Here is a 24,809-nt window from a genome sequence, read left to right on the forward strand (position 1 = left end):
ATATATAAATAATGGACAGATGAAATCAAAAGTTAATAGGATCTAATGATGAAATTAATATTCTATCATGAAACATAAATTGGGATTTCATTGTAAAATCTACTAATATTTATATTGGTGAAACAAGGCGAAGTCCATACATATGAACTTATTTTATCGTATTTATATATACACTTCACTCGAGAAAATTGTTAATAAGACTACTTTCAGTGTGGGATATTGAAATCTAACGGAAGCACTTAGTGACTAAGGCAAGTGGCGTCAAATTGTGACGAGTCTCAATCAATGAGCTGAGAGCACTCTGTAATTTTACCAAATTAATTATTTAAAATAAAAAGAACATATTATTATGATCAAAATTGCGTAGCTTTTTATATTCTTGACTTACCGAAAAATATTTAGTAATTTTTCCCGATAAAGAGGTTGACATAATAGGCTTGTCCTAATATGGTCCTATCCTTGCTTACCCTTTATCTCTCCTTCATTCCCCCCCAACACGCAGTTAAGCTCTACTTCTTATTTATACCCCCACTCCCCCGAGCCCTAGCTCTCCATCACTTTCTCACCATCCCTCCTCACCTTTCTCCTCTGTCTCTGCTTTCTCTCTCGGTCCATCCATTAGTATCAAGAGATGGCTGATTCGGGTCCAAGGTCGAGAATGTGGTGCTCAGTACCGGAGCGGGTGCAGCTGCACGTGGCCATGCTGGCCCTGCAGTTCGGGTACGCGGGGTTCCATGTCGTGTCACGGGCTGCCCTCAACATGGGCATGAGCAAGATCGTGTTCATCGTCTACCGCAATATCATCGCCTTCCTCCTCCTCCTCCCCTTCGCTTATTTCCTCGAAAAGTAGGACCTCCGTAATCCTACGTCTTCATTCTTATACATTCGTTCTACGTACCGTCCATTATATACTGAATTATAATTTTTCTTATGATTGATCCATCCCTTTTGTGCAGGAAGGAGAGGCCGCCGATCAACCTGAATTTTATAGTCCAGTTCTTCCTGCTGGCCCTTGTTGGGTAAATTAATAAACAAATACATATGTTTTGCATAAAGCTATATATGATTAGTCAATATTATTTTCTATGTGCCAAAAAAAATGAAAAATCTTTTTTTTTTTGGACAGGATAACGGCAAATCAGGGATTCTACATTTTGGGACTGGACAATACGTCGCCCACCTTCGCGTCGGCAATCCAAAACTCCGTCCCGGCAATTACCTTCCTCATGGCGGCAATCCTCAGGTCATACAGGAATTATATTCCAAACGTTCTGAAAGAATTTCCCAAAAAAAAAAACTTTTAAATGATGGTTAAATGTGTGAATTATTATATATACGGGTGATGTGATAATTATAACCTTGTTAAACGCTTTCTGAAAACTAATATGTGAATTTCTGATCTGAACGTCATGACATATATATAGTTCAGACTTACTTAAGTGAGCTTCTGACACCATTTTATTTGGTTTCATTCTATACGTCTCAGATATGGGTCACGCTAGATGAATTTGTAAAATCTATTTCCACCCAAATTTTTTTACAAAACCTATACCTGAAATTTGAGTAGAGATGATTTAAAATTTATGAAAAAGTGTCATCTATGTGGGATGTTGTCATTTATATAGAGAGAAAAAAAAAAGATGAATAACTTTATTTATTTAATTTTTTCAGTTAATAATTATATACGTAAACATAAGTATATCCCGTGAAACCATTTAATAGAAGTTCATTAGCTTTATCAATGTAAGTATGAGATTCTTAATTTAAGGAAAAGGGGACCAATAATTGGAACTGGCTAACGTAGTCAATTCTATGATTTTCAGAATAGAGCAAGTCCGGCTGAACCGGAAAGACGGAATAGCAAAGGTGGTGGGGACGATCCTTTGCGTGGCGGGTGCCTCAGTGATCACCCTCTACAAGGGCCCCACCATCTATAGCCCTGCACCGCCCCTGCACCGACCGATCAACCATCTGATCCTGGCCAGTCTTGGGGATGCGAAGGGCAAGAACTGGACCCTAGGCTGCATTTACCTAATTGGCCACTGCCTTTCATGGTCCGGATGGCTCGTCCTCCAGGCCCCCATCCTCAAGAAGTACCCAGCTCGGCTGTCTGTCACTTCATACACCTGCTTCTTCGGGCTGATCCAGTTCTTGATCATTGCCGCCTTCGTCGAGAGGGTCCCCGAGGCTTGGCACGTTCGCACAGGCGCTGAAGTCTTCAGCGTCTTCTATGCGGTCAGTTGACGTATTCTATACATTAACTAAAATTAATTTTAGCCACCAGACGAATGAAAATGATGTACTTATGATGCATTCTGATAAATTCCTTTCATTCCAAAACGGGATAATTCAGGGAGTGGTGGCCTCCGGAATCGCATTTGCAGTTCAGATATGGTGCATTGCCAAAGGGGGCCCGGTGTTCGTCGCAGTCTACCAACCCGTCCAGACACTCGTGGTCGCTATCATGGCCTCCATTGCCCTGGGAGAGGAGTTCTACTTGGGCGGGTGCGTATCATACACATGCTCTTGTTCTTGTTCTGTTCTCTTGCTTGGTTCTACCGTCGGCCTCATAACTCACTCATCGACCATTTCCTGTCTAACTTACTCGAATCAATCATGGCCCCTCTTGAGGCCTCACATGTGCCATATACACTAGTATTTGCCTAACATATATATGGGTCTACAATGTCCGGTCTTGTCCAAGTTAATCGGGAACAGTGCATTTGTTATGGCGGAAATTTTGAACCCAACAATCCGTGGTCATCTACATGTCATGTGGTTCCGTTCAATCCCAATAGTTTTAATCCCGGACCTATTGAGGTTGTTTGACACTTAATTGCTTGGGTCATAATGTATGATCCTATATTGATGTTTCATTAGTTTCTTGGGTCATAATGTATGATCCTATATTGATGTTTCATCTAATTGAGACCGAACGTGTCCAAAGGAATGCCTCCAATTTCAAAGGGGCTTGTCTAGTTACAAGCCAAAAGCCTAACAGGACACTGTCACGAGCATTGGTGGGGTTGATATTTGTTGACCATTGAAATTTGATCCCCCCAACCTCAACTGATTAAAGCCTCGCTATTAATTTCAATGAACAAGAAATTCTAATGTGAATTTTCGTGGCACGACATACAGGATCATCGGGGCTGTGCTGATCGTTGGGGGATTGTACTTCGTCCTCTGGGGCAAGAGCGAGGAAGCCAAGTTCGCTAAGCTGCAGAAGGTTGCAGTCCAGTCTGCTCCGGACCATGGTGTGGCTACACACTCCTCGAAGACGGTATCGTCCCTCGCTCAGCCTCTCCTCCCTCCATCGTCGGAGAGTGTTTGAGCGGCAAAGGCCCAACTTTTGACCGAGGCGGAGGTGAAAGAAGGGAGAAAGGTCGATTGCATCTGTCCTTCACCAGTTATCCGAAGAAGAAGAAGGCTTTAGCTAGCTTGTTGGGTGTGGATGTGATTTCTTTTTTTTTTACTTTTATGGCCTTTTTGAATTAAAGGGGGGGCAAAAAGAAGGAATTCAGTGTCTTTTTTACTTAGCAAAGGATCTGGAAAGGAAAGATTTTGAGGGGGATGAATATGATGATAGTCACCTATGTGGACCATGCATGATGCTTGGAAAGGTTATATATATATTTATCCCTATATTTGCTTTTTCTTCATTCTTAATTAATTAATCAATTAATTTATTTATAGTTCTTGGGAGAAGATATAAAATAATTAATGATTAAGATCTCACTATGTCGGAGACATTTATCTATGAACCTACTTTTTATACAGACAGATTAATTGGTAAAAAGCAGGCTAAAAAATCACAAACCAAAAAAAAAAAAATTTAAAAAAAATTTATCCCATAATCACTATTTATAAGGTCCATTTTTCATTAAAAAAAATTGCTAACTCTAGTAAACAACATATATTGTTATCTCTAGTAATCAACATTCGATGTGCTCAAATTTTCCATTAAATGGATTTTCAAATCCAATTACACACTCCAACATATTAAAATGTCAAAAAAAAAGAAGATACAAATAATAAATAATAAGGTCCCCTAATTACCATTCTGAACCCTTCCTTGGCTGCCCATTTCGACCAAACTCTCATCCGTTACGCCCGCGCCTGCTGCACTTTTGCCCTTGTACCTGCACGCAATCCATAGGTAAACAAAGAAATTGGCCGCGCTGATGCCGGTAAGGACCCAGTAATAGTAGTCGAGTCGACTGCTGTTAAGATCGTTCCTTAGCCAGCCCTTTTGCTCCCCTCCTGTCGTGCCTCCCACGATTTTGATCAATGCAGTGTTGAGCCAGCTCCCGATCCCAAACTCGCAAAGGAACATTGCGCTGCTGATGCTCCGGGTCCCGTCAGTCGCCTCGTCATAAAAGAACTCCAGCTGCCCGACGTATGTGAACACTTCAGCCATGCCCATTAGGAAAATCTGGGGAAACAGCCAGAACACGCTTACGGCCCTCGGGTTTGGATCGTTTCGCCGGTTTCTCTCCACTAGGGCCCCCGAGGCCATAGCAATGACGGAGATTATGAGGCCGAGGCCCATCCTCTGGAGGGATGAAATACCCCGGCGGTGGCCCGTGCGCCAGCGGAGGAACGGGACGATCCATTTCTCATAGATTGGGACAAGCACGAGGGCGTTTATGGCGCCGAAGACGGGCACGGACCCGGCAGGGATTTTGAAGTGGGGGCCGATGCTCCGGTCCATGATCGCGGCTTGGCTCACGAAGAAGGTGGAGTTCTGGGAGAAGGAGATGGCAAGGGCTATTGTGGAGGCCCAAATTGGGAGGACTCTTATGAAGGATTTAAGCTCTTCCACTTGTGTCACTGTGCATAGTCTCCATGGGCTTCCTGTGTTCGCGTTCTCCGGATCCGTTAGAGCGGCCGCTTTGTCGAGAAACCTGAAACGAAGAAGCCCGGGTTTAGAAGACGGTCCGTCTGCAATTCTAATTAGAGTCAAAGCCACGTTATTCACGATCGACATTCGGAATTCAAGATACACACAATAGGAAAAGCTTACTTTGATGTTCAACTGACCTGTATTGCTTTGTGTGGGCGAGCTTCCGAGCTCCCTTAATGCTAGACTCCCGGGTCCGGACCTCATAGAGCACTGTCCCGTTCCCAACCTTGACCCCTCCGAAGTGGTTCCTCGTTGCCGCCACGATTACCTGAAAGAACCTCGTAAACGGGCTTCCCATGGGCTTCTGGTACCGGTAGTACCGGGCCCCAGCAATTAAGATCACTACGGAGAACATCATAGTTGCGGTAGGGACCGCGAAGCCCCAGACCCAGCCTTTCTCGTCCTGGAGGTAGACGAGGACAGTGATGCCGAAGAGGGCCCCCATGTTGATGGCGAAGAAGAACCAGTTGAAGAAGGCGTACTTGTTGTGCGCCTCTCGGGGGTCGGACTCGTCGAACTGGTCCGCTCCAAAGGAGGAGACGCAGGGCTTTATGCCGCCTGTCCCAAGGGCTATCAGGGCGAGAGCGGCGTAGAGGAAGGCTGTCTGACCGGAAGTTGCTTTGGGGCACGGCCTGGCCGTGCAGGGTGCAGGGCGGAGGCCGTCGATGGAGGCCGAGAGTGTGAGCAGCACCATCCCCTGATGAGAGGTATACATTTATAGCAATCAATCACTGTTCTAATTGTGTAAACTAATCATAGCCAACGAGATTATCAATACCACAGCGTAGATGCAAGAGAATGAGATTATGGTCCTGAAGCGGCCCAAGTAGGAGTCGGCCAAGAATGCGCCGAGCAAGGTGAGAATGTAGGCCGCCCCAATCCAGTCCGAGACGTGAGTCACTGCTGTCGGGAGGGACTGCCTCATCTCTATCACCAAGTACGCCACCATGTTCACCGCTATGGCGAAAAATGCCAGCCTCTCCGCCACTTCGTTCACTGTCAAGGTAATAATAAAAATCAAATCGTGGATCGATTGGCATTCTCCGGCGCCTTAGCGAAGAGTTCATTCTTTATCCAATGCACACCAAGAGCACAGCTTAATCTAACAAATGAAGCCAAAGTGACTGAAATATCAAGCTACGGACCTATGATAAACGGAGACGCCTTCCATCCTCCAGTTGTCTGCTTGTCAGCGATCCTCCCCCAGATATCGATACATCCGTTGGTCACCAAATTCGACGGGACAGCCCCGCATTCCTGAAAACAATATTCATTTGATGAGAAAGATTATCGTCTAATCTAACCTATAAGATCATCACATTACTGCTGACTCAAAAAGCTTTATAAAATATACGCCACACGAGGATTAAGAGTTTCATACAGCTCCAAGATCAGTTGAGAGATGTATTCATTCACTTCACCTTATGTTCGTATTTCTGCCCGGGTTGGTTCGCCGTTGTCATCGAGGACTGGACGGGGAAAATCACGGATGGTTCGTCCATTCTACTCCCTAATGAACTCTCTCTCTCTCTCTCTCTCTCAGTTGCGCTGAGTTAGGCCTCAAAGAGCCTGGAGCTCTTTGTGTTTTTGGGTGAATGATTGAAATTCAATTGGAAGCATTTCCTCTGCAGAGGTTACAGCGTAACTGACAATGCCACCAGCCAGCGGCATTCCTAACATTAAATAGGAATTTCGTCTTACCTAGGAGGGATGGAAATGTATTTCCTAGTGACGCGCTTTCACAGCGAGGGGGGGGGAGGGGGGAAGGAGGAAATAATGAAAGAATTAATTATTTCCTTGCATTTTCCCCATATAATTATGGAATACTTTTGGATAATTCTCTTTCGATAAAAGATATTAGTAAACTTAACGGGAAACCTGAAGAAAAATAAGTTAATTGGTACGAAAAGCCACACGATAAGAACTAAACTCGAACTCTCTTCATTCTAGGTTAACAGTTAGTGCTTCTTCACTGAATCCATATCATCCTTCTTTTTACCTAAAGGACCACAATCTCTTTTCTTTTTCGATAATTTTCTAGAATTGAATATATAATTATAGGTATCAAAGAGGATGTGATGCACGCTTTTATTTGGTATCAAAAGGTTCTATATTCAATACTCATTGTGGATTATTTATGCCCATTTATTAACTATTAAAATTTTTATTTTATTGTATTAAATTCGTGTACATCCTTGTAAATATATATATATATATATATGCTTACGAAATATTATAGGCTTGATCCCGTCGTTGGGGGTGTTGACTCGAGAGGTGCTGCAAATCAATGTGTTTAGTGTGATAAATGAATTAAGGACTCATCACGTGACATGTTTTAGCAATTCACTATTTTTTTATAAATCATATCAGTGCCTGTCCAGAGTCCAAAGTCCAATAGTTCAGCTATGATCATTATGGCCACAACTGAATTTTTTTTTTTAAGGTAAAAGAGGGGCCAAAGTCCAAATGCATTAAAATAAAATGAGCCTAAGCAATACGAAGACGGGGTATAGCCCCTAAAAATGTCACCAAACAAAAGAAGATTAAGACCTCGAGGGCAGCTAGTAAGTCTATGAATTGCAAGAGAAAGCGTAATCGCATAATTCGCTAGCCAATCGGCATACATATTCCACTCCTAATATATATGCTCCGTCACAATCATCCAGTCTCTGTGGCACAAAGACCTAATGTCATTAATCAGCGCCTCATTGCCACCTACCTGATCACGATTGGAACCTAGGAGATGACAGACGACCTCCGAGTCCACCTCAAGTATTATCTTCGTGATTTCCAAATCCCAGGTCAATTCAAGACCTATTTTAAACGCCCATAACTCTTCGGACGTAGACGTCGTGATCACTATGGCCACAACTGACTTTTCCGTGGACGATCGATCGCAATCTTTTCACTCAAATGGAAAAGATGCTAGAATGGGGCCACATATATGGGATTAATCTCTCGCATACATGTAGAACTCCATATAACATATCTAAATGTATAAAAATGGACTAATTAATTTATTTGTTAATTTATTTATTAATTTCTCAAAAAAAACTCCAAAAAATTACTTATTCCTATCCTATCGTATTTCTTTTAAAATAAAATTATGAGATATTACTCTCATAATTTTAGAGATGAAATTACTCCTTTTTTTTCCAACAAGAGCGCTTCCGGATTTAGATTTGTATTCTCTTCAACCAGCTAGCTTAGTTATTGGTCCGTCCTATCGTTTTTGACTTCTTGTATTTCCCTATTTTGGTGTCTTTTTTTTCCATTTCGTTTCCAAATGTTTTATGACTGATGGATGGTTGGGTGCCGGCAATCAGTGCCATGAATATCATATGTATACATACTTACTGCACAACATCTAAAAATATATCACACTAATATTATATATATATATATATATATTGAGCATTCAATTCGATTGGGTCTAGTGGCAAAATTCAGTTGCACACACAGAAGGCAGCCTGAAATAGTGTTGGGTATTCCTCCAATTTGGAGGAAGTTGGGCTCAAATTGTATTGGACTTTTATCGGGCTTTAATAGGCCCAAGAACCCACTTTTGTTAGGGTTAATTTTCAGCTAAATTAGCTGGGTAAGAGGCGGCAGAATTGAGACAGCAGAATAGTACAGAGAAGCAGTAGAATACAGAGAACAGAGAGCTGTTTTTCTGTGCGACCAGAGCTAGATCAACCCTCGATCGGGACGTCAAACGAACTCCGATTGGGACGAAATTTTGACAGCAGCTTCATAACACGTGGGGCTAAGTTCTGAACGGTCAGAATTCCTATTAGAGCTATGTAGGTGCTGTTTCAGCTGACTTTGTGAACCACTCGGTGTGGGTGACGAATTTAGTGTTTGGGTGATCTAAGAGAGTGTTTCTCTTGAGTTTGGTGATCCAAGGGTTTACCCTTGATGAAAGACATTGTATAACCTTCATTTATAGTGGATCGTTGATTCGGAGTTGGTCCCGTGGTTTTTCTCCACATCGGGGTTTTCCACGTAAAATTATTGGTGTTCTTTTACTTTACTGCTTGTTGGTTGATTTGATTAGTTCCTATCTCGATTACACTAGTAGGGGAGGAAGATTAATCGCTGCGTTATTGTTTGGTTGAGTACATCCCTTCCCAACAAGTGGTATCAGAGCCTCGGGTTAGAGAAGTTTGAGTTTTTTCGGTGTTTTTCGAGATGGAGGAGTCTACAGGATCTATGTTCAAGTTGAATGCAACCAACTACTCTATATGGAAGTCTCGGATGGAGGATCTTCTATTTTGCAGGGATTTGTACGATCCCATTGAAGGGGATTCCGCGAAACCCAAAGATAAGGATGACAAGGCTTGGGAACGCACAAATCGGAAGACTATTGGTTTGATTTGACAGTGGATAGACAATAGTATTTATCATCATGTTGCTCAGGAGACAAATGCGAAAGCTTTGTGGGATAAATTGACAAATCTCTATGCGAGGAAGACACCGCAAAATAAGGCATTCCTCGTGAAGAAGCTGGTTCATCTTCGTTACCATGATGGAGGTGATATGGCTGTGCACATGAGTAATTTCCAGGATATTATTAACCAGTTGACGAACCTGGAGATAATATTACCCGATGAGTTGCAGGCTTGTCTACTTTTAGGGACTCTACCGGATAATTGGGACACACTTGTGGTTGCATTAAGCAATTCTGCGCCAAACGGGAAGCTATCTCTGGCTACGGTGACAGACAGTTTATTTAATGAGGAGACTAGAAGGAAAGGCTCGGGGATTTCCATTCAGTCTGAAGCTTTGGTTACTGAACAACTGGGGAGAAGTCAAAGCAGAAATTTCTCTTCCAAGCATAGTAACTCATGTGGCAAATCGAGGGGTAGATCAAAGTCGAAGACGAGGAAAGTGGTCACTTGCTATCACTGTGGAAAAGAGGGACATTACAAAAGGGAGTGTAGAGCTTTGAAGAAAAATCAGAATGGCAACGGTGAGAGCAAGAAGGAAGAAGGCACTACAGCAGTGGCATCTGATGGAGAGACTTACATCATTTGTGATGAAGCCTATGTGAATTTCACTTGTCAGGACTCTACCTGGGTTGCAGATACAGGTGCCTCATTTCATGTCACTCCTCATCGGGATTTCTTCTTATCTTACACTACCGGGGATTATGGTTATGTGAGAATGGGGAATGGACAGTCATGCAAGATTGTCGGTATTGGTGATGTCTGTCTAGAGACCGAGCTTGGCTGCAAGTTGCTTCTAAAAAAGGTGAGGCATGTTCCAGAAATTCGCCTTAACCTAATCTCGACGGGTCAGCTTGATGATGAAGGCTACAGTAACGAATTTAGCAATGGGAGATGGAAGCTCTCCAAGGGTTCGTTGATTGTGGCACGGGGTCAGAAGACCGACACTCTCTACAGGTTGCGTGCCAGACACAACTCCGGTCAAATTAATGTTGTTGAGGATTATCTATCGAGCTATGGCACAGGAGACTTGGGCATATCAGCGAGAAAGGTATTCAAATTCTTGCTAGAAAGCAGTCTTTGCCCGTTAAAGGTATGCACTTGAGCACTTGTGATCACTGTTTAGCTGGTAAGCATAGGAGAGTTTCTTTTGTTAGAAGTCGTCCCTCTAGATGCGATCATATACTTGATCTTGTGCATACTGATGTTTGTTTCATGTCGGATAGATCTCTTGGTGGTGCTCTCTATTTTGTGACTTTTATAGATGATCATTCCAGGAAGGTTTGGGCTTACCCTATGAGAACTAAAGATCAAGTGACTGAGATTTTCAAGAACTTCCATATAGCAGTGGAAAGAGAAACGGGCATGAAGCTGAAATGTGTCAGAGCTGATAATGATGGTGAGTATAGGGGTCCTTTCGAGAACTATTGCAGGACTCACGGTATCAAACTTGAGAAGACGGTACCGAAGACACCACAACAGAACGGGCTTGCAGAGAGGATGAACCGCACAATTGTTGAGAGAGTTCGTTGTATGCTTTCTCAGGCGAAACTGTCTAAGTCTTTTTGGGGCGAGGCAATGAGGTCAGCGGTTGATCTTATTAATCTTACACCGTCAGTTGCACTTGATGGAGATGTACCCCAGCAGGTGTGGACCGGCAAGAAAGTATCGTACAAGCATCTCAGAGTCTTCGGGTGCAGGGCATCTGTTCACATTCCTCGAGATGAAAGATCAAAACTCGATGCCAAGGCAAAACAGTGCATCTTCTTGGGTTATGCACATGAAGAGTTCGGGTATAGGTTTTGGGACCCTAATAGCAAGAAGATCATCAGGAGCAAGGATGTTGTGTTCTTTGAGGACCAAACAATCGAGGATTTGCAAAAGTTAGATAAGGCCAGAGTAGGCAATCCTCACGAGATCTCTATTCCTGTATCGGTTGATGTAGAGCATCCAATGGAAGAGGTACCTGGTGAGTATGAAGAAACCACGACTAGGGGTGAGATTCCTCAGGTAGATGATGATGTGACTACGGATGATACAGGCTCGCAGTTACAGTTAGAGCCTGCAGATCTACCTAGACGATCTGATAGAATAAGACGACCATCTACAAAATATCCGCATCATGAGTATGTGCTACTGATTGACTGGGGAGAACCTGAGTGCTATGGTGAAGCTGTGGCACATGAGCACAAGGAGCACTGGTTGAAGGCGATGAATGAGGAGATGAACTCCTTGTCTGAAAATCACACGTATGACCTAGTGAAGCTACCGCAAGGTAAGAGAGCATTGAAGAACAAATGGGTCTACAGGTTGAAGACAGAGAACTCGCGACCTCGATACAAAGCTCGACTGGTAGTGAAAGGTTTCAACCAGAAGAAAGGAGTTGACTTCGAGGAGATCTTCTCGCCCGTTGTCAAGATGTCATCGATCCGAGTTGTTCTCGCACTGGCAGCTAGTCTGAATTTGGAGATCGAGCAGCTCGATGTAAAAACAGCTTTCCTGCATGGTGACTTGGAGGAAGAAATATATATGGAGCAGCCTGAAGGATTCCAAGTTAAAGGTAAGGAGCATTTGGTGTGCAAGCTGAGGAAGAGCTTGTATGGGCTTAAGCAAGCACCTCGGCAGTGGTACAAAAAGTTTGACTCTTTCATGTTGAGCCATTGCTACACACGGACAACTGCAGATCATTGTGTGTTCGTGAAACAATTCTCGGATGGTGATTTTATCATTTTACTGTTATATGTGGATGATATGTTACTTGTTGGTCATGATATGAGCAAGATTGCAGAGTTGAAGAAAGAGCTCAGTAAGTCCTTTGCCATGAAGGATTTGGGACCGGCAAAGCAGATTCTTGGGATGCATATTTCTCGTGACAGATCAAGTGGAAAAATTTGGCTTTCTCAAGAGAAGTATATCGAGAAGATTTTGGATTGGTTCAACATGGGTAATGCTAAACCAGTTTCATGACCACTTGCTTCTCATTTCAAGCTTAGCTCGAAACAATGTCCTACAAGTGAGAAGGAGAAAGAAGAGATGAAGAAAGTCCCTTACTCATCAGCTGTAGGGAGTTTGATGTATGCCATGGTCTGTACAAGACCAGATATCGCTCATTCTGTTGGTGTGGTTAGGCGTTTTCTTTCCAATCCGGGGAAAGAGCATTGGAATGCAGTTAAGTGGATTCTGAGGTATCTCAGAGGAACATCCAAGGTGTGTTTACACTTTGGCACTGGTAAGCCGGAGTTAGTGAGCTACACGGATGCGGATATGGCAGGAGATATCGATTCCTGGAAATCCACTTCGGGATACTTGATAACTTTTGCAGGGGGAGCTATCTCATGGCAATCAAGGCTTCAAAAGTGCATCGCTTTGTCTACAACGGAAGCCGAATACATTGCGGTGACCGAATGTTGCAAGGAGATGTTGTGGTTGCAAAAGTTTTTGCAGGAGTTGAGCTTGAAGCAAGAAAGGTATGTTCTACACTGTGATAGTCAAAGCGCCATTCATCTTTGCAAGAATCCCACTTTCCATTCGAGGTCGAAGCATATCGATATTAAGTTTCATTGGATTAGAGATGTATTGGAGTCTAAGTTGGTGAAACTAGACAAAGTGCATACTGATGAGAATGGAGCTGATATGATGACAAAACCTCTTGCTAGGGAGAAACTTCATGTTTGCCGAAGTATAGCCGGTATGCTCGAAGCCTCCAAATAGTCGGAAGGGGGAGTTTGTTGGGTATTTCTCCAATTTGGAGGAAGTTGAGCTCAAATTGTATTGAGCTTTTATCGGGCTTTAATTGGCCCAAGAACCCACTTTTGTTAGGGTTAATTTTCAGCTAAATTAGCTGGGTAAGAGGCGGCAGAATTGAGACAGCAGAATAGTACAGAGAAGCAGTAGAATACAGAGAACAGAGAGCTGTTTTTCTGTGCGACCAGAGCTAGATCAACCCTCGATCGGGACGCAAACGAACTCCGATTGGGACGAAATTTTGACAGCAGCTTCACAACACGTGGGGCTAAGTTCTGAACGGTCAGAATTCCTATTAGAGCTATGTAGGTGCTGTTTCAGCTGACTTTGTGAACCACCCGGTGTGGGTGACGAATTTAGTGTTTGGGTGATCCAAGAGAGTGTTTCCCTTGAGTTTGGTGATCCAAGGGTTTACCCTTGATGAAAGACATTGTATAACCTTCATTTATAGTGGATCGTTGATTCGGAGTTGGTCCCGTGGTTTTTCCCCACATCGGGATTTTCCACGTAAAATTATTGGTGTTCTTTTACTTTCTGCTTATTGGTTGATTTGATTAGTTCCTATCTCGATTACACTAGTAGGGGAGGAAGATTAATCGCTGCGTTATTGTTTGGTTGAGTACATCCCTTCCCAACAAATAGTAGCTAGAAACGCTTAATCAATTTCTCTCCGAATTCAATGCCTCTTACTTTCTCCAACTGTTAGCCTTTGTGCAAAAGTGCTGTTGAGACTCTTCGAGAAATTTATGGCGATATCCATTTTTTCCGTTAGAAAAAAAAGGGCTTTTCTTTTAAGAGATGGATCGCGGAGAAATGGCTAATAAATATGCACGGAGAGGTTTACTAGCGAAAGCTTAATCCGGACCTATTGGTCTTCAGAAAAAAGACGCGCGTCACTATCCTATTGCCTTGTATCTTCTTTCTCTATGTTAAGTTTAAGGAGCAAAATAATTGCCATGCATCCTAATGAAGAATATTTCAAAGGCACAGGTGATTTAATGGTGACATCGAGCGGGGTCAGTCTAAAGAGGCCTAGAGCGCCCCCGTCGACATCGTCCTGTGTCTAGCTAGAGAGTTAATGATTTATGTCCGCGTGTTTAGTTGGAGTTTATTCCAGAATTGGGCATGGACGACCGGGACATATAATAAGTTGGGAGATGAAGGCAAAGGCTGGAGATAGCTTCGATGTCCATGGATTCATTCAATTTTGTTTGGTGTGTGGAATGAATCCATGGCTAACATATGCTGCAAGGACAAAGGAAGTGATCGTACTGCCGCCCCCCAACCAATACTGCCGGATTTGTGGTTGAGGCTGTGCGGTCGGACTATATTCGATCAACGAGTTGACATCAATCCTCATGGAATCCAGCTGACAGAATCTTCATTTAGTTTATTTTCAATGAGGGCCCCTCCATCGTATTTTATTATTACTATATGGTCTTCGAGTAGATTAATAAGCTCTTTTTCGTAGTTAATTCATTTCATAAATAAATATTCGAAACCTGACTGCATTGTAAGTTTTCATCTAAGAAATATATTGATGACACTAAATTGAATAAATTCATCCAAAAAAAAAAGAAAAAGAAAAAGACACTATATTGAATAAGGTTTAGCAATCTGAATAATATCTTCCCTGGCCTGTCGTCCCCTTTTAAAATGCCCTGTTCACCCCCAATGAGTTGGTTGGTCCATCACTCATCCAAAAAAAAAAAAAAAAAAAAGAAACAAGAACAAGGGTTGGTCCATCCACAAAGGCATAGAGAGTCTTGACTCCCGTATGCGTTGCAAATTCTCTAATGCCGTGCTGACTGACCTTTCGGCTCATCCCTTCCATCTCTTTCGGTCCATACATTCTTCACATTGAGTTGGGCCAAGGATGTTGGGCTTTGAATGCTAATTCTGCCCGGTTCTTTTAGCTCTATTTTATTTGATAAATCCGAATTATATTTGATAGCTAAGCTTGCATTTGGTTTTCGAGTTGGACAGTAATTCAACTCAACTTAATTTTGTGAAATAATTGCAAGTGTCGATAAATATATTGATGCGTGAGAATAGATATATATGTGTGTGTAGATATGAAAGTATATGAAAAATTTATTATTAAAAAATTGATTGTAAAAAATGTTATGAAAAAGTATGAATGAGAAATTATTATTAAATAGAAAAAAGGTAAAATAATAATGATTATGTTGTTAAATTTGGAAAATACTTAGAGTTGAATTCGGTAGAATTAGATTATTATTTAAAAATCAAATGAGCATTATATATAGAAAACAGGCCGTAGGTTGATTTCCAAAATATAGGGACGCTTCACATATCGAATGTTGGGCTTAAGTTTTAACTTTGCAAAGTACTTTGTGCCTGGATGTTGGGCCATGCCAGAGTGCCCTAGGCCTTGACTGCAGTGTTCACCAATCGGAATCGCGGCCACCCTCAAAACGAAGAAGGACCCGGCGAGCAACGCCGACTAATTGTAATCCGACGTATTAGGATTTACTCTGCATACCCAAGACCGAGCACGAGATACAACCGCTCTAGATGTACAGATATCCATCAAATTTAGTCACATCGAACGATGGACCCATCAAACAACTCCCGTCTAAATTTGCTTCCAAACCGCACCAATAATGCAATCCCATGATTGACTTACATCTTCTTCTTTATTTTTTTCCTTCCCGTGTTTACCATCTACTAGTTTCCCAAACTGAAATGGATCTCGACTAATTCATATTCGAACAGCATCAATCTGCTAAAGAATAAAATCTCTCCCAGTTGTAAAATTTTTCGATTCATATAATTTGAATTCAAAATCTTTATTTATTCATTATTAAAAGCATACTCCGAAACGAAACCCGCAAAAGAGTCCACGTTGAATGATCAAAACCACATGGATAATGCTCTGCCCTCTGCCCCATCCAATTGAGCCGAGGACACGTGACAGAAGCCCAGCTCGTTTGACTGGCAGCTTTGCTGTCTCACTCGGCCCCACTCTCACGAGCTTCATCCAGAAAGGATCACACTCCAAGTTTCTGTATCATCTTCATCTCCCAACAAGATCCCCATTTATTTCTCAATTCTGTGGGGCAATGGCAATGCCTTCTCATGTCCGAATTCCGTGACAGTGAAATGGAATAGCTGCTTGAAATTGGCATCAACTAAACGAATATTCCACCGTAAGTACACTTCGTTTTTTTTTTTTTTTTAAATTAAGCAGAGTACACTTCGTGTTGAGTAAGTCCAACTGCGGGAAAGATTATTCCAAATTTTATTGGTCGTATTTAGAGAAATGAGACTCGACAAGCACGAGGATGCTCGCCGTGCCCTGGTTCTTGCTTTCTTGGCGTTCTCGAGCTTGGCTTCGGAGCCCGTCGATGGCGGGACTACGAGCGCCTTCGTTAGGAGCGCTAACCTGTCATTGGATATGCCGCTGTGGAGCGACGTGTTCCGGGTCCCTCCGGGCTATAATGCACCTCAGCAGGTCTGATCTCCTCTTTCGTTTCACTTGGAATGCTCTTATCACTGGTTAGTTGTTGTTGTGATATGCTTCCCTTGATGGTACAGGTCCATATAACACAAGGAGATTATGTGGGAAAAGGCGTGATCGTGTCTTGGATTACTCCTGATGAACCGGGATCGAACACGGTCCTCTACTGGGCCGAGAACAGCACGGCCAAGAGCCAAGCCGAAGGCATCGTCGTGACCTACAAGTACTACAACTACACCTCGGGTTACATCCATCATTGCACCATCGATAACTTGGAGGTAACAACACATCATGAGCGCACATGTATACCCGTCTTGATTATATTTCGATGCGTCGCCAATGTTTAATCTGATTTGCTGTAGTCTTTATTAGTGAAGTTTGATGGTTATTATTGATTGCCACTGGATTAAAAGCAGTATGACACCAAGTACTACTATGAGGTCGGTATCGGGAACACGACACGGACATTCTGGTTCATAACTCCTCCAGGGATCGGCCCCGATATTCCCTACAAGTTTGGCTTGATAGGTACATCTGAATGTTCTTTCGTCACTCCAGCTGGCTTGAGTACTGAATCATCAGGAGCCTTTTCCAATGGTTAGATTAGATGGGGAGAATTCCAATTTCCAACTAATCGATTAGAAGTCTAATGAAGGGAGTCCGGTAGGAACCATTTGAATGTCCGGTTGATTCCGGGAAGCCTCATATATCATTTCCATGCCGTCCTTTAAAGGAAAAACGATGAAAAACTGGAATTTCTGGCTATATTGTAGCAGAAATTAGCAATCTATACTGTCAAGAACACAATCATTAAGTATAAAGGTCGCATGTACATCCTCCGTTTGGTGGTAGGCAATCTCAATTCGACATTCTTACTGTAAACTTAAAGGTTTGTATTATGACCATTTTGAGCAGGGGATCTCGGTCAAACTTACGATTCGAACAGAACGCTCACCCATTACGAATTGAACCCTGCAAAAGGACAGACAATGTTGTTCGTAGGAGACTTGTCCTATGCAGATGATTACCCGTTCCATGACAATGTCAGATGGGACACCTGGGGGAGGTTCATCGAGAGGAATGCAGCTTACCAACCTTGGATTTGGACTGCTGGGAATCACGAAATCGACTTTGATCCAGAAATTGTACGTCCACCTTGATTTTCTCTCTTCAAGCAGAGCATTAATCAGTGCTTAGGCTTGCTCTCAATGTAAATGATGGATGAGGCTTCATGGTTCGATTCGAAATAACGAACATTTATTGCAGGGGGAAGACAAACCGTTCAAACCTTACACCCACAGATTTCACGTGCCATATAAAGCATCCTGGAGCACAGCGCCCTTCTGGTATTCCATCAAGAGGGCTTCGGCGCATATCATCGTTATGGCTTCTTACTCTGCATTTGGTAATGATCTTTGTTAGCAAATATGGTTCTCTAAGAAGTCTTACGATCGTCATAGCGCTAATGTTTTCAGGAGTCTCTGGTCATGTGCAGGGAAGTACACGCCTCAGTACAAGTGGCTGGAAGCAGAGCTGGCGAGGGTGAACCGGACCGAGACGCCATGGCTCATAGTGCTCATGCACTCCCCGATGTACAACAGCTATGTGAAACATTACATGGAGGGCGAGACGATGAGGGTGATGTACGAGTCATGGTTCGTGGAGTACAAGGTCGATGTTGTCTTTGCTGGTCATGTTCACGCCTACGAACGATCTGTAAGTTCTTGGTTTGACTTTCCTCAACATACCAGATCAGACGGTCATATCTCCTATTGTAAGTTTCGGACTCCAATATCAGCAGTACCAAAAGTTTCTCATATATTTCAGGAACGAGTGTCAAACATTGCCTACAACATCACCAACGGCAGGTGCACACCTATAAGGGATGAATCAGCCCCCATTTACGTAACCATTGGAGATGGAGGAAATTGCGAAGGATTGGCAACAGAGTGAGCATCCTCAACCTGTCATTTTAGATAGCAAAACTTGAGAATTACACTGCTAAAGTCGGTCACTTCCCGGGGAAATTTGCAGGTTTACAGAGCCACAACCCAGCTACTCAGCCTTCAGAGAGCCGAGCTTCGGGCACGGGATGCTGGAAATAAAGAACAGGACTCATGCCTTCTTCAGTTGGCACCGGAACGAGGATGGGTACGCTGTGGAAGCCGATTCAGTATGGTTGTACAACAGATACTGGAACTCCCTGAAAGAGCCATTCCGATATAAGGATTGCCTCACACTTGACCTCAAAAATATTTTTCCCGACTCATAATATTCTTTCCCAAGTCATTTTCTCCTTGTATATCAATATCTCACTTCCAAATTTTTTGGAAGAAAGAAAAACGGCTTCGAACAAGCAGCAGCAGCAGCAGCAGAAGAAGAAGAAGAAAGTCGACGACGAGAAAACAATTACCATATTGAGAAATCAAATATTTTCCTCAACAGATAACGTAATTTGCAGCTGTATTACGCATGATATCGTACTTAGATTTATATATTGTTGATGATTTGGCAGGCTCCTCTTTCCACCGCCAATGATACAAGGTCAGAAAGCAAGGATCTTGCCTTCGAATCAATACGAAATCTAGAACAAAGACATTATATCGAACTTCAGGTTCTTGGTTCCATATGATTTCTCCCACCAACTAAGAAGAAAACAGATTCGCTCGAATCGACGTTCTTACTGTGAACTGAAAATACATGTTATGGCCATTTCGAGCAGGGGATCTTGGTCAGACTTATGATTCCTGTACAACAGAAATTATAAAAATCTCAGCCAAACAAGAAATCAATACGCACAAAGAACAATCGCTAATTCTCAAAATTTCACCTAAAACGCGCGTGATGGTTACATCCGCCTTATGATCTAGCAGGTCACATAATCAATCATCCTTGCCAGGGGCTAAAATTTGCAATTGGTAAGGGGTAGTCTAATTGAACAATGAGCTTGGTCTCAAGTATAATTTTTTCTTCCCTACATATAACCTCAGTAAAATAATTTAAGGGGAAAAAAAAGAAGCATTGAACAATGATCATTATAAAATAATACTCCTGACCATTGCCTTCGCACAGAGCATTTAAAACATCAACGCAGAAAAGATCATTGCTAAGCATGAGGCGGCAGCAGAAAATTTTGTCTACAGAACAATGAGCTCATGAACTCGAAGAGAAAATAATGGCTGTTCGGAGTAAGGAATACGGTCATGAGCTTATGAAATTCAAAAAAAGCATCAACAGATATTGAATATTTGCATAAGGTACGTCATGAATATACCGTTTCGGATTTGTTTCTCATTAGTTAGATTTCGGATTCGAATTTTTAAATAAAAAAAAACTCATTAAATTTTACACTTTAATGAATCAACGCGGATAGTACACCCCCACAAAATTTAACTATAAAGGCATATTAGAAATGATTGGCAAAAAAGTCGGAGTTCGTCAACAAGTCAATAGTTGGCTTAAAATAACAATTTATACTCCATCTTTACATATGATATGGGTATCAAGTATTAATTACTTAAAAAGCATCATTTTTGTTATTTTTTTATTTTAATACGATTTTCCAAAAATAATAGAAAAATATACCATCTTTCAATTTAATTGCGTGTCTAACGAGACATCATTTCTCTCATCTATTATAATGGTAACGATTGACGTAGACTTAATCATGTCACGTAACATAATATGATTAAATAATAAATCCCACAAATTTTTTAATAAAAAATATTCTAGGAGTAAAAAATTAAAGAAAAGGACAAATTTTAAAAAAGAGAGAGAGAGAGAGAGAACAGTGGATCGCGCGGCCACCACGCCCGCCCCTCTCCCTTTCCTCAGATTCAGGGGATAAAAATATTCTTTTTTATTATTTTTAAAATATTTTAGGTTAACAGGTGGATGCAATAATCATTTGGATGAACTCGATTTGCGGAGAAAACTTTTATACTCTAACCATACGGGTAATTGTATGAATACAAACCATTGGAAAGGATTGGCAAAGGAGCGAGTACTTGAAGCCTGTCGGTTTTCATAGAAAAATCTGAAAATTACAAAGATTGAAATCGCACTTCATGGAGAACTTGTTTTCGACAATCCCGATATCCGAAAGTCCAATTAAACCTCGAACTCGATGCTTCCTTCGAAACTTTGCAGGTTTACATAGCCTTCCCCAACTATTCAGCCTTCCGAGAGGCGAGCATTGGGCATGGGATGCTGGAAATAAAGGACAGCACTCATGTCTTCTTCAGTTGGCATCGGAACGAGGACGGGTATGCTGTAGAAGCCGATTCAGAATGGTTGTACAGCTGATACTGGAACTCCCAGAAAGATCCATTCTGATACAAGGACTGGCTCAACTTGACCTCAAAAATCTTTTTCCAACACGTAATATTCTTTCCCAATAAGATGAAGAAGAAGAAGAATAAAAAGAATCAAGTTTTTCCAGAACAAATAACGTAATTTGCAACCATACCACCCATAAAAATGTAATATGTATCTTATTGGTAATTTGGCAGGTCTCCTCTAATCTTACTCTCTGCTTCCCCACCAATACTGGATGATCAGAAAAGAAGAAAAAAATGGGAAAAGAAAGCTAGGATCTTGCCTTCAAATAAATAGGAAATCTAAAACAGAGACATCACGCGTCGCTGTACTATGTCAAACTTCAGTGTTCTTTCTTCCATCTGATTTCTACCACCAACTAAGAGAATGGCCGATTTGCTTCCAGTTGGATTGAATTGAAAGCTTTTCTATATAGCTAGCCAAGTAAAAGGAGCAGCAACTCACAAACGTAGGGAAAAAACCGACCCCCTCTGTAGGATTGCTAGCTTTGCCCCTTCCTCAGTCGAGTTGGCGACAGGAATTGCTTCTGTGTAGTACTTTACACCCGAACCGTATGTTGAAACACGCACACAAAATCAATTGCCCTCACTAGCAAGCGCCCAAACAACAACTCCAGCTTAGCTTTTCAGAAAATCTTTCAGTGAAAATGACGAAAAGGCATCCTAAGGAGATCCATGAGAGAAGAAATTAGACGTCTGAGAATAATACGGATCATTTGGCCAAAAAAGAAACAAGGATAATACCAATCATTTCATCAATTACATTCTATGTCAGAACTTATTTAAATGGAACATTAGTCCAATCAGAATTAGTAACTCGAAGTCTCCAAATTTTAGATGACCATCTTCAATATATGTTTCTTGACAAACACACCTCATAAATGTCCACAAATTTGAATCAAAGAATTCTAACTTGACGGGATGGGTTTCACCATATCTGAAGCATAGCCAGTTCTACCATCCTATACTTTAGCAGCAAATTTACTTCTCGAGCAGTTTATCAATTCAAGATGTTTGATGTTTCAGATATATCCAGAACAAAAGTAATTCAGTTCTGCTCTATACTATCTACAAACACCACAGAAACTGTTCATGGAGACGCTACATTTATTTTTACACATATACCACCTATCGACAAACTGTACAAATACGCATCAGGACAGTGAAATCATAATTCGATGGTGTCACAATTCATTTGGCATCTATGAGTGAGCACTTCTCAAACAAGAAGATTAGCTTAGCAAACAAAATCTGCCTCATCTAACTAAGGGCACATTTAGTTAGGACAAGTATCATATTGGGAAGAAAATAAAATTATTTCAGCACATTTGGACAACTTTCTGGAAAACTTAGCAACAAATTATCAACATTCCATTACCTTGCCTTGTTCTTGGCTTAAACATTGTCGGACAACAGTTGCCTGTTGTATAAGCCTTTCCATTGCAGAATAACTTGGCAGATTTGCATTTTCTGGCATCGACACCAAACCTTAAGTAAGTTGATCCGAGTAAACAAAGAGTTGGGGAAGCCATAATGAAATTAAGTAGAAGATATATGCGGGCTGCAATTTGCTGGATCAAATGCATTTTCATTATAACAGAAGCAAACCTAGGATTGCGTGATTCAAACTATCTGTAACATGCTGCCGGTATTCCAAACTAAGCAGATGAAACATTGGGGATTTTTCTGGCTCCTCATAAGCAAGCAAAGCCATAAAGTCCTACAGGAATTTTAAAATTGCACATTAGCCAGAAGCTAGAAGAAAGCAGTTAAACTAAAGATAACCAAGTGGAATCGCCTAAAGATTGAACGTACTTCAAGCTTTGCCACATACTTTTGCACCTTCCCGAAAGGAGCCAGTTTAGACTGAGCAAATTCAAGAGCTTCTGTGCTGCCATAGAAGGGATATCTGAGTAATGGGAAAATAATAAGTAGTGGTCTGAAAATTCATAGTTGGTATCCTCACCATTTTCTAGAGCAGATAAGCTCAACAAAGTGAAGACTCAGAAGATCAAAGTGCAAATCGGGGTTCTTCTCCAGCAGATCTTGAGCCAGCTCTTGAGTCAATTCAATAGCTTTAAGAGCATTCCCCTCCAGAGCAAAACGAAAGATCCCTAAAGAGGATACACAACCCACAAATATCCGAAATAAGTAAAATGATAGAACAACTAGTGTGAATAAACTCACTAGCGGTAGCCTCAGATGAACAAAGTGTAAGTGGATAAGATGTTATTTGCCCTCACTATATAGCATGAGAAGAAAGCCTAAAACTAATAGCAATGATGAGCCTTCCCAACCATAACATAGCTTGCTGCATTACTGTTTCTTTTCATATTTTCAGGAACACAAATACAAATCATTTTCTATTAAGCAGGGAGAGAAAGCCAAAGTAACTCAACACTGATCACTTGTTAACACTAAAGCTCAAAGGCATCAAGTCCTCTTTGCTAATCAATGTCACTATAGCGTGAGAATTGAGAAAATGATTCAGAGAGTCCATCATACTATCAAACAATTAAGTTTCAAGCAAGCTGTTGAAAAGAAGAGGGGAATCCAAAAATTTATTTTTGATTTAAACACAGAAAAAGTTTCTGTGTACTTTTTCTTTTCTCCATGTCCTCGAGGCAATCGGCAGGCCGCTTCATCTCAGTACAAGAAGTGAAAGACTCCACAGTTTCTTTGTAGCAATTGTGGACGAGGTATGATAGGACAACGCTGTGGAGGTCATCATCATTTACGACCTGGGAAACAAATTAATACATAAGGAAGTCAAATAGGAGGTAAAATCAAAATGAAAGCACAACTCAAGCTTAGCACAAAGCCCAACACATGGGAAACAATAATAATAATAAAAAAAAAAGCTTTGAATCACTACAATATCCTTTATGAAGCTACTACTACCAGATAACCAAAATAAGAATTAGAATGAATCCCAGCGGGGAACATCAGGAGATGCTACACAATCCACTTTCTTCCTGTGCTCAAGCCCTCAAATAACCTATGCTCAACCAATGAGCACGGCACACGACCATGATTCGGCCAAAAATCTGTATGTAACAGCAACATAACAGCAATTTTTCAGTCAATGTGCCAGGTCTAATATCTAGAGGATGCCAAAATCCCAAAAATCCTAACAAGCATTATCAAAGCAACTACCCTTGTGCAACAGAATAGAACCTGATGCTTCAGATTGGAATAGAATCAGCGCTATGCGGATTGGGAACAGTGACTGCGTCAACAATCGAGAGACAAACGGCAATCACAAGCGAAAGCAAATTATCATCTCGATCCAGCAAAAAACGATGGCCCGTTCTAGGGGTTACGATTCGCAGGCCATGATTCGACAGTGAGGGAGGAGGGGACCGGAATAAATAAGCAGGGGATGAAAACTCACGACTTGATCGAATTGTCGAGGATCGACGTCCATGGTTCGGAGTATTCCTTGTAGCAGAGAGACAAGAAGAGAGGCCTCGAGGGACGGTGCCGCGGCCTGAGGAGAAAGTCACGGTGGTGGCGGACACGGAGCTGTCTGATGCTGAGGGCGAAGGCACAAGACTGTTTCTTCTATTGGGTGATCGAGAGAGAGAGAGAGGATGCTGTCTGCGTGCTTCTCGGACACGTGACGTGGCGACTGTCTTACTCCTCGTCCTAGAAGGGGCATGGGGAGAAAGAAGGTGAAGTCGCGGCCGGAATTATCTTTCCATATCTATATCTATCTGTAGTATATCACTAGACGTAAACTCGCCCCACGCGCGATATTGCGTGCAAAATATTAAGATAAAATTTATTTTCTATTGTTGTAATTACATTTTTATAAAATTATTTGCAAAGAGTACGGATGATGTTATTTCTATGTAATATATTCGGAAAAGATTTATATTGATGTTTTT

General features: G+C 41.8%; 4 protein-coding genes across 4 annotated transcripts; 2 read left to right on the forward strand and 2 right to left on the reverse strand.

The window, feature by feature from the left end:
* Positions 1-535: 535 nt before the first annotated feature.
* Positions 536-3,647, forward strand: LOC116196254 (protein WALLS ARE THIN 1-like). Its single transcript, XM_031526272.1, has 6 exons — positions 536-846; positions 957-1,019; positions 1,127-1,243; positions 1,824-2,235; positions 2,354-2,505; positions 3,142-3,647. Exons 1-6 carry the CDS (start codon positions 632-634, stop codon positions 3,332-3,334), a joined length of 1,152 nt encoding a protein of 383 aa, XP_031382132.1. The 5' UTR covers positions 536-631; the 3' UTR covers positions 3,335-3,647.
* Positions 3,648-3,861: 214 nt separating this feature from the next.
* On the reverse strand, positions 3,862-6,578 carry LOC116199555 (protein NRT1/ PTR FAMILY 8.2-like). The gene is made up of 5 exons (XM_031529985.1): positions 6,328-6,578; positions 6,052-6,163; positions 5,685-5,902; positions 5,044-5,603; positions 3,862-4,907 (listed from the first exon to the last, which is right to left on the reverse strand). Exons 1-5 carry the CDS (start codon positions 6,406-6,408, stop codon positions 4,052-4,054), a joined length of 1,827 nt encoding a protein of 608 aa, XP_031385845.1. The 5' UTR covers positions 6,409-6,578; the 3' UTR covers positions 3,862-4,051.
* A 9,535-nt stretch (positions 6,579-16,113) lies between these two features.
* On the forward strand, positions 16,114-19,099 carry LOC116192971 (purple acid phosphatase 2-like). Its single transcript, XM_031521687.1, has 9 exons — positions 16,114-16,271; positions 16,381-16,576; positions 16,660-16,860; positions 16,999-17,110; positions 17,498-17,727; positions 17,849-17,987; positions 18,078-18,298; positions 18,410-18,531; positions 18,617-19,099. Exons 2-9 carry the CDS (start codon positions 16,385-16,387, stop codon positions 18,852-18,854), a joined length of 1,455 nt encoding a protein of 484 aa, XP_031377547.1. The 5' UTR covers positions 16,114-16,271; positions 16,381-16,384; the 3' UTR covers positions 18,855-19,099.
* A 1,487-nt stretch (positions 19,100-20,586) lies between these two features.
* On the reverse strand, positions 20,587-24,604 carry LOC116192613 (glucose-induced degradation protein 8-A homolog). Its single transcript, XM_031521209.1, has 7 exons — positions 24,314-24,604; positions 23,519-23,660; positions 22,886-23,033; positions 22,735-22,810; positions 22,528-22,639; positions 22,298-22,389; positions 20,587-21,582 (listed from the first exon to the last, which is right to left on the reverse strand). Exons 1-7 carry the CDS (start codon positions 24,344-24,346, stop codon positions 21,538-21,540), a joined length of 648 nt encoding a protein of 215 aa, XP_031377069.1. The 5' UTR covers positions 24,347-24,604; the 3' UTR covers positions 20,587-21,537.
* Between the last annotated feature and the right edge of the window lie 205 nt (positions 24,605-24,809).

This window comes from Punica granatum, chromosome 1 (genome assembly GCF_007655135.1).
Source record: "Punica granatum isolate Tunisia-2019 chromosome 1, ASM765513v2, whole genome shotgun sequence".
In the NCBI taxonomy this organism is placed as follows: Eukaryota; Viridiplantae; Streptophyta; class Magnoliopsida; order Myrtales; family Lythraceae; genus Punica; species Punica granatum.